This window comes from Pseudorasbora parva, chromosome 18, assembly GCF_024679245.1.
Source record: "Pseudorasbora parva isolate DD20220531a chromosome 18, ASM2467924v1, whole genome shotgun sequence".
Taxonomy (NCBI): Eukaryota; Metazoa; Chordata; class Actinopteri; order Cypriniformes; family Gobionidae; genus Pseudorasbora; species Pseudorasbora parva.
In genome coordinates this window covers 14,784,714-14,793,625 of record NC_090189.1, presented here as the reverse complement: position 1 = coordinate 14,793,625, position 8,912 = coordinate 14,784,714, and the positions used below count along the sequence as shown (strand labels likewise).

Genomic DNA, 8,912 nt, shown 5'->3' with positions numbered 1-8,912 from the left:
AGCATTTCTAATGTTCATAATGAATCTTAGATAGGTAGATATTATGGATTATAATCACTTGGTTTGCTTTTTTTACAGGATGATGACGAAGATGGAAATGTGTCTGACTAAATCGCTGAGATGCAGACATTCTTTTTGTTAAATTTTTTATTTTGGTTTTTACTTGTGTGCTAATATTTGGTTCCAAAGTTTGCACTGTAATGAAAATTCTGAAATAAAACAATCTTTTTGTTAAGGCTTGTTTGTGTTTATTTGTTGAATATTGTGTTAAATACTTTTAATGTTTTTTTAATTTTGCACACACACAAAAAAGGGGAGGGGGGGGGGGTACAGTTAAGTTGTTACACCTTCTTCATTAGCCTGTATTAGTAAATTGTAACATTTTCGTGGGTTTACTTTTGTGAATTAGAAACATTTGGTGCATGTACACGTGGTTTCCTCAAGAGGGCAGCTTTTGCTGAATGTGCCATACTTAAATGTAATGCATTAAAGTATTGAACACAGGTCGTAACAAGACCACTGGAAATCGGACCTGGAAAATGTCTAAAACTATTAAATAAAATTCCTTACTCTGTAATCACAAACCATTATGATTGGTCCATCCTGATGGACGCTGTGAAAAGTAACTGGTGTCACGTGACAATGACTTTCGGTAACTCCTAAATAGGCATTTATTTGGGGAACTGAAAAGTTAAAATGAATGTATTATTTGGATGCATCGTAACTGACCGTTCGTGATTAATTACTATTCTGCCAGTTTGTTCATGTTTAATGGTACAACCAGCTGGCCACTAGGGGCGACCTCACCCTTTGACAGAAACACGACGACAACGAGCAACGATCATGGCGCCGTCCAGGGACAGCAACGTGAAAGAAGAAAGGAGCCAAGTTTCATATAAGAAAGATATCAATACTAAAACAGATCGTATAATACAAAACAGGAAACATGCTAACGACATATTCGACGTCATTGAATATTTGGCGGTATGTGTTTACTTATTTCATATAGGAAATTAATTCGACACGTTATGTTCAGTTGTATTTTTCATTGTTAATCAATAAACATTCTTTTTTTTTTCACTTGCAGTCCGAAAAGGAAAAAATAATAATTTTCGCTACCAATGCCTGCTGTAAGATTTTCTGTGAGATGTTAGACAGAGGAGATCTCTATGTTGGTGCGCTGCCTGAAGAAGAGGACCTCATGCATGGTAAATTACTGTGTGATTTACCTCACAAGGAATAGTGTGTGTGTAAGTTTATATATATATATATATATATATATGTATGTATGTATGTATGTGTGTGTGTGTGTATACACACACATATATATATATATATATATATATATATATATATATATATACACACACACACACACTTGAGGAAAGCTTATAAATCATACAGAATGAGTTTTTTTTTTTTAATCTAGAAAGTTTTATGTGATAGACTATACAGTTTGTACAGTATAAACCATTAACTACATCTATGGAGAGTCCCCACAAAGATAATAAACCAGACGTGTGTGTGTTTGGTAGGTTGGGTTAAATCTAACTAAACAGTCTCTTTCCAGGTGATCGTAGTGCTGAGGAGAAGTACCATATATTTATGAGACACCGTTACAATAGTTGTGTGGAACAACTTCTGGAAAATATAGGCCATGAAGCTTTCCAAGTGAAGGTAAGTGAGTTGATTCAAGTAGGTCTCAGCCTATTTATTAAGTCCACGTGCATATCCAGTAAATCTGAATAGAAAAAGAAAATGTCTTTGGGTCATGAGATATGCATTGAACTGAAAGACTAATGTTATTTTAGTATTATTTATTTATTAATAATATTTTAAATTAGCTTTTATTTTTATGTTTTCATTTTAGTTTGGTTTAGTCATTTATTTGTTAATATTGTAATTGAAAAAAATATATTTGTTTGTCATTTTAGTCATTTGTAATACTTCAGCCTCTAACTTATTTCAGTATTCTGTTCAAGTTTTGTAATATTTATATTATTTATTATCATTGATTTCCTTTTGTCCCTCATATCTTCAGGAGACATCCCTCTGTGCCCTGATGAAGTTTGTTGCTGCAGAAGGAAAACACCCTCTCCAGAATCTGGACTGGAGTGAACACTACAACTTTCCCAGGGAGCTCATACTGGTTGGTTTTCTTTATAACTAATACTAATGTGTGTTCCTCATCCTCACTCTGACTTCATATCAGTATAAAGTGTTTCGCTCTCATGTTCACAGGCCCTGGTGAAGCATCTTCTCTCGGAGAAGGAGGACATGTCACTGCTCATCTCCAGGTTTCAAGAGTTTATGGAAAAGGATGACGTGCGCTACTACGTCATGACTTCAGTACGAGACAACATAACCAGAGTCATGGAAAGAAACAAAAGGGTGAGTGTGGTTTAGTTTACATTGCCAGTTCTTTTTGTAATGTTTACATTTTGATGACTTTTTGCGTATTTCTTTTTTCATATCTATTCTATGTTTAGCAGTTAAACAGACTTATTTTATAACTGAAACTGTTTTTTAGGCTGTGATTCCAGTATATCAGAATAATGTGTTCACACTCCTCTCAACCATCAACATACCCAGCCAAGCATCAGAATTGACTAATTTCCTTGTCAAGCAAGAGAGTAAGTTAGTTTTCCATTTTTTATGTTTTTGTAAGGAATCTCTTATCCTTACCAAGGATTGATTTATTTGATGATGACTTTATATATTATTTAACAATAAAATATTATAATTGAAGTTGAACTGTTTTCTATTTGAATTTGAATTTATTGCTGTGATGATAAGGCTGTATTTCCAGCGTCATTACTCAAGTCTTTAGTGTCACATGATCCTCCAGAAATCAATCTAATAGCTAGCTATTGAAAAGTTTGAGGTAAGGTCTTTTTTTTAAATAATAGAAATTCATACTTTTATTCAGCAATGACACATGAATTGATCCAAGTGACAGTCAGTATATTTATCATTTTACAAAAGATTATGTTTCAAATAAATGCTGCTCTTTTGAATTTTCTCTTCATCAAAGAATCCTGAAAAAATGTATCAGTTTCCAGAAAAATTATATATTATTATATATAAATATTAAGCAGAGAACTGTTTTCAACATTGATAATAAGAACCTTTAATAATAAATGAACACCAATGATAAATTATAATAAGAAGAATTAAGCAGTAAATCAGCATATTAGAATGATTTCTGAAGGATCATGTGAGACTGGAGTAATAATTCTGATAATTCAGCTTTGCTATCACAGAAAGAATTTACATTTTCAAAAATATAATAGAAAAGTTAATTAAAATGTTTTATAATATTTCACAATATTATTGTTTTTGCTGTATTTTTAATTAAATAAATTGATCCCTTTCAAAAACATTAGAAAATCTTAATTATTCAAATCTTATAAATTACATTTTCTATGATTTTTTAAGCCAAACATGAGGACTGGAAAGCAGCCAGATTAAAGGTAAATACAATATACAGTTTTAATTTCTGCATTTTTTTCCCCCAAAGTTCATTCTGACATTACAAATACATATTTATTTTTCCTACAGGAGCATAAACGGGCTTTTGAGCAAATGTGGTTGGTGTTTCTCAAGTACAAGGTAAATAAACCCTGTTTCTATCAAATTTCATACTCCTTGTGTATAAAGACATTTTTTCTGAGGTTTTGTTGACTGTGTTGTGGGTTCCTATAGTTACCTAGCAGCATGTACAAGAAGATCCTGGTCATCCTTCATGAATCCATACTGCCACAGATGAGTGATCCCACACTGATGATTGACTTCCTGAGCGCTGCCTATGACATTGGTGAGTTTGGACTTCACTTTATTTGTGCTGTGATGGCATTTACACCCATTTCCATTCTTCAAAACATGCATTCGATTTCTTTTGGATCACCAGTAGTCTGCTAAATGATTAAATGTAAATGTTTATTCATTTCTTTGGTGTTATTGTTTCTTATCACATGCAATTAGACACATTGGTTGTTTAGTGTAACAGGCCCAATAACTCGTAACTAAATGATTATATTACTATTTTGAATATATTTGCATATTCTTAATTGATTGTCATTTCTATTTATCTGTTTTTGTAATACATTATTTTGTGTGTGTTCGACTCAGGTGGAGCGATCAGTTTGTTAGCTCTGAATGGCTTGTTCGTTCTCATCCATGAACATAATTTGTAAGTATTAAACCATTTCAAATGGCAATTCTCTGATCTATAACAACACCTTCATATTTTTTTTAATCCATGTCTGTCTTTGTTGTTTAGGGATTACCCAGATTTTTATAAAAAGCTGTACAGTCTACTGGATCCCGCTATCTTCCATGTCAAGTACAGAGCACGTTTTTTCCACCTGGCAAACATTTTCCTGTCTTCAACGTAAGTTTAATCTCGATACACTTATTTTGACTAAAGATCGATACAAGCAGTATATCAGTATCACATTTTGTTCTAAAATATGATCTGACCTCTCTGACAGACATTTACCAGTCTACCTTGTGGCAGCGTTTGTGAAGCGTCTCGCTCGTCTTTCTCTCACAGCGCCACCTACAGCTCTCCTCATACTTCTGCCATTCATCTGTAATCTCATTCGCCGGCACCCCTCATGCAAAGTTCTCATCCACAAACCCAGTGCTGCAGAAGGTATCTCGCCGATAGCATGTTCAAATTATCATGTATTTATTTTTATTAATGTATATTTATTTATTTAATATTAGTTACTATTTAGTAATACATAAATACACACATTTATTTTTTACTTATTTATTGAACATTTATTTATTTATTTATTTTGTTTTCATTATAAATACATCTATGTATCAATTTTTATTTGTAAATTTATTTATTCATCTATTTATTTATTGTTTACATGTACTTTTTTTGCTTATATAAATATTTAATTAATTTTTATTTATGTAAAATATACACATTGTGTGTTAATTACTTTGTATATATATTTTTTAGCATTTTTTATAAATAACTATTCTCATCAATGCTTTCAATCAGAGCCTTGTGATGACCCGTATGTGATGGAAGAGAAAGATCCGGCTCAGTGTCATGCTCTGGAGAGCAGCCTGTGGGAGATCCAGGTAAGACCAAATCCTAGGCTATTCAGATTGATACTTGTTTGGAGCTGTCCTTTTTTATTGACAATTTGTAAACCCACCACCCACAAATCAGGGAACAACGAATTCATCTTTGAATATCTAAAAAGATATCCATAAAAAACGGATTTTTTTTTTAGACATTACAGAAGCATTACCATCCAGATGTGGCCAAGGCCGCCATGATGATCAATGAGCCACTTTCTGAACAAGAGGAAGACATCAGTGAGCTGCTAGAGCTCTCTACTTTTGAGGTAATTAGCAAAACATTTCCAGAAACCTCTAGAATTTTGATAGTGATGTTTGCCCTATGTTGCAAGTTTCGTTATTCTTTATTCATCCACATTCTTTGTGGCAGCTGATGGAGCGAGAACTCAAGGCTGAACGGAAGACGATACCGATCGAGTTTGATACAGCCACAGAGCTCCTGAAGAGCCCTAGAGAGGTGCTCGGAGTGCACTTTTCTCTAGAGTAACCTCTCTTATTTGCAGATAGTCTCTTTCTGTCCTATGTTCTTTTCAAAATGTATTTTATGTGTAAAAATGTTTGTGCATCAGCTATGGCAGTGCTTTCTCTTGTCTGAATAAATAAACATTTGTCAAAGTAAACATGTGTTGAATGTTTTGTGGGCTCTAGTGAGTATATTACACACACATAATCTCATTTGTAAAACAGCAGTTCACCTAAAAGAGTGCCGGTTAATTATGTAAGTTAGACAATTTAAAGATTAAACCATTAACTTGCAGAATTTTTTTATTGAACCATACTTCACAACCAAAATAGCATAGTAAAATTTGTGACTGCTTAAAAAACAAAAAGTCTAAGAAGCCCCTTAGTTTCAAAGTAAAATTATATGAGATAATACTTTATAATTATAAGAGTAATACTATGGAACTATTATATGGAAAATAATGTGCTTTTTTTCAAATAGTTTTTTAAACAGTGGTGGCTATATGCCGTACCATGGTTTTAATGTAAGGACCGTAAAACTTAATGTATTCCCAATGTTTTAAATAACACATTTTATTTAAGATTACAAGTATTTTTGTTTTTGTGTTAAAGCACTCATTTTGCCTAGTTGCTTTAATTAAAGGATTCCTTAAAGCTACACTGTGTGATATTTTCCCCCATCTAGCGGTGTAAAGGTATATGACCATCCATTGAATATTAGTTTCTGTTTCTCTCAATTCTGATTTCGTTTTAATTCCTACGGTGGCCGATTTAGTCCAAGATTAACATGGCAATCCCCCTCTTCACATTCGACACGATGCCATCGAGTGTTAAAACGCGAAAGGTGAAGCTTGAATTTATTGGTATGTCCCTTTATGGCTAATGTACTTTCAAGATGGAGGGGCAACATGGCGACCAGCATTCAAATCCCTCACCCGTATGTATTTTCAATGGCATATTATAAACTTACGAGAATACGTTATTACTTGAAAGAAGTAAATATACATTAATGAGGACATATTTTTGAAAGAACTAAGTGTTTTTAGCTAAGAATAAACTAAAAAAGTTACACAGTGTAGCTTTAAGGATGGAAATACATTTTTCAAATCATGTTTAATCTACGTACGTATGTGTAAATAAAACATATATTTTAAAATATTACTACACTCAAATTCAACCTCGTTGTTTTGCATAAACCCCCCAAAGGAGCTGTGTTGTCTTAGTCATTTTGCTCCAACCCGTTAGGTGTCGCTAATATGAATACGTTCATCCAAGTACGCCAAAACAGCAAATGAAGCGCTTTTCTGTTGCTGTTCTGAACTGGGCTGTTGTGTTAGGGTTTTTCAGCACCGCTTTTGCAATAATGTCCGCCGAACGTCTTGCTAAAATCCCAGAGGTTGATTTAGATCCCAATGGAGTCTTCAAATACGTCCTTATACGGGTTCACAGCAAAAACGATGATTCATATGTTGATATTGTAAGAGGATACGCATGGGCCGAGTATCATGGTAGGGATACATATGTGCTTGAATGAATGACAGGACGAGTGTGCTCATTTATTAACACGAGCAATAGGTTTTGAATATGTCAGAAAATACATTTTAAAATAGTTTTAAGAGCTCTAGTTGAATAACAGCTGACAAATGACAATAATTTTGGCTTTATGTTAATATCGATTCGCTTAGTTTTGATAAACTTAGTCTCGAAAGATTACATTTTTAAGTAAAATAATATCTTCTATTGACTAACATTGTTGGTATTAGGAAACAGAAAAACTTAAACTTGTGAACATGAAATTTTACGTTTAAAAGAATACAATTTATTTGATAAAAACACCAAATAAATGTTCCCAAAACAACACAAATTGACCATCAATGTTCTTTGTGATAAAATTACAAAAAAATTGTCTAATAAATGGGAATTGCCAGAATAAATGAACCACATTTTCAGGCCAACTGTATAGTACCTTTAAGTAAAGGAATGTTTCACTGGGTAAATTCTATGTATAATTTTGAATGATACTTTCCTATTACATGCATAAGAACTTACTTAGTGGGAACCATTGCTAAATGTTAATTATTTTCTGATGTTTAAACAGCATACAGATTTCAGGAGATATTGCACCTAAAACTTTTGCATAGTCCCCTGGTGTTACAACAAATCTGTGTTGAACAAATCTTTTAAACGTACAAATCGTTCTTGTTAACCTAAAGAAACTGTTGATTTAAAATGTTCATGTCACTGAAATTAATCAAAATCCACTCCAGAAAGAATGTCCAGCATGTTGAGTTTTTTACATTTAGTTTACAACAGCTTAACTGCAATGAAGCACTTGAGTTAGTATAAATGTATACAAAATAGTTTATTGCCATATAATTTTAGACATGTTACAGTTTTTAGGAACTTTTCTCTGCACATTGGATAGGAGGACATGTTTATTTGTGTCTTGCTTCAAAACCTTCATAACGTTGTATCTCCTTAAGCTGATATCTATGACCGTGTGGCTGGAGAACTGGAGAAAAGTGGAGGATTGGATTGTGAGTGTCTCGGAGGTGGAAGAGTCAAACATGACAGTGACGCAAAGAAGATCCATGTCTACGGTTATTCCATGGTATGCATGATATTCCAGTGTTGAACGTTATACCCGTTGAAGGAAATAATCCAATAATCAGTTCTTTTTTGTGTTCCAGGGATTTGGGAGAGCAAAGCATTCTGTCTCCACAGAGAAGATAAAAACCCATTACCCAGACTATGAGGTGACCTGGGCAGATGATGGGTATTGAGTGGGTTACTTGAGATATATGACAGCTCAGTCGAAGAACTCAATATTCTAGGACTCCTGATGTGCCAAGGCTGAGAAAGAACTGAACTCTAGTATGGTTTTTGATAAGTGTGGGTGGATGGATAAAACGCTTATGCCGAAACTAGAGGAGAGGTCATCCTCATATTTTTGATTGGTTTTTAACTTCATGTGCGGATTAACACATGGCAACGAAGAGAGAAGAATGCACTTATGTTTATGGCCATTGATCTTTAGATGGCAAATATAGGAACTGATGAAATAAAGCACGGAAAAGCTTAGTGATAAGGTTAAGTACTTCATCCAAACCATAAAAAGTTATATAGTGCAACAATAACATCCTGAAACGTTAATAAAGTGCTCCTAGAAATTCCCAGAACCGATTATGTTGTCCCCCAGAAATGAAAATTGTCATATATTCCCCTTCAGTTGTTAAAAACTGAACAAATTTCTTTCTTCAGCTGAACACAAAAGATATTTTGAAGAATATGGGGAACCAAATAGTTGATGGACCCCATTGACATCCATAGTATGGAGAAAAATA

At 33.5% G+C, this 8,912-nt stretch overlaps 3 protein-coding genes across 3 annotated transcripts in view; all 3 read left to right on the top strand.

The window, feature by feature from the left end:
• Nucleotides 1–235, top strand: part of pus1 (pseudouridine synthase 1) — a 5,969-nt gene extending 5,734 nt beyond the window's left edge. Inside the window, exon 6 of the mRNA XM_067423199.1 lies at nt 79–235. Within this exon, the coding sequence (XP_067279300.1) occupies nt 79–111 (33 nt within the window). The 3' untranslated portion in view covers nt 112–235. The remainder of the gene's footprint in view (nt 1–78) is intronic.
• Nucleotides 236–791: 556 nt separating this feature from the next.
• noc4l (nucleolar complex associated 4 homolog) lies at nt 792–5,726 on the top strand. Its single transcript, XM_067423234.1, has 15 exons — nt 792–984; nt 1,088–1,208; nt 1,571–1,677; nt 2,042–2,149; nt 2,242–2,391; nt 2,531–2,633; nt 3,439–3,473; nt 3,562–3,612; nt 3,706–3,817; nt 4,132–4,192; nt 4,283–4,393; nt 4,494–4,657; nt 5,021–5,103; nt 5,259–5,372; nt 5,477–5,726. Exons 1-15 carry the CDS (start codon nt 844–846, stop codon nt 5,591–5,593), a joined length of 1,578 nt encoding a protein of 525 aa, XP_067279335.1. The 5' UTR covers nt 792–843; the 3' UTR covers nt 5,594–5,726.
• A 1,118-nt stretch (nt 5,727–6,844) lies between these two features.
• phpt1 (phosphohistidine phosphatase 1) lies at nt 6,845–8,832 on the top strand. Its single transcript, XM_067423233.1, has 3 exons — nt 6,845–7,076; nt 8,052–8,179; nt 8,259–8,832. The coding sequence occupies exons 1-3, from the start codon at nt 6,860–6,862 to the stop codon at nt 8,349–8,351; spliced, it is 438 nt and encodes a 145-aa protein (XP_067279334.1). The 5' UTR covers nt 6,845–6,859; the 3' UTR covers nt 8,352–8,832.
• Nucleotides 8,833–8,912: the final 80 nt, after the last annotated feature.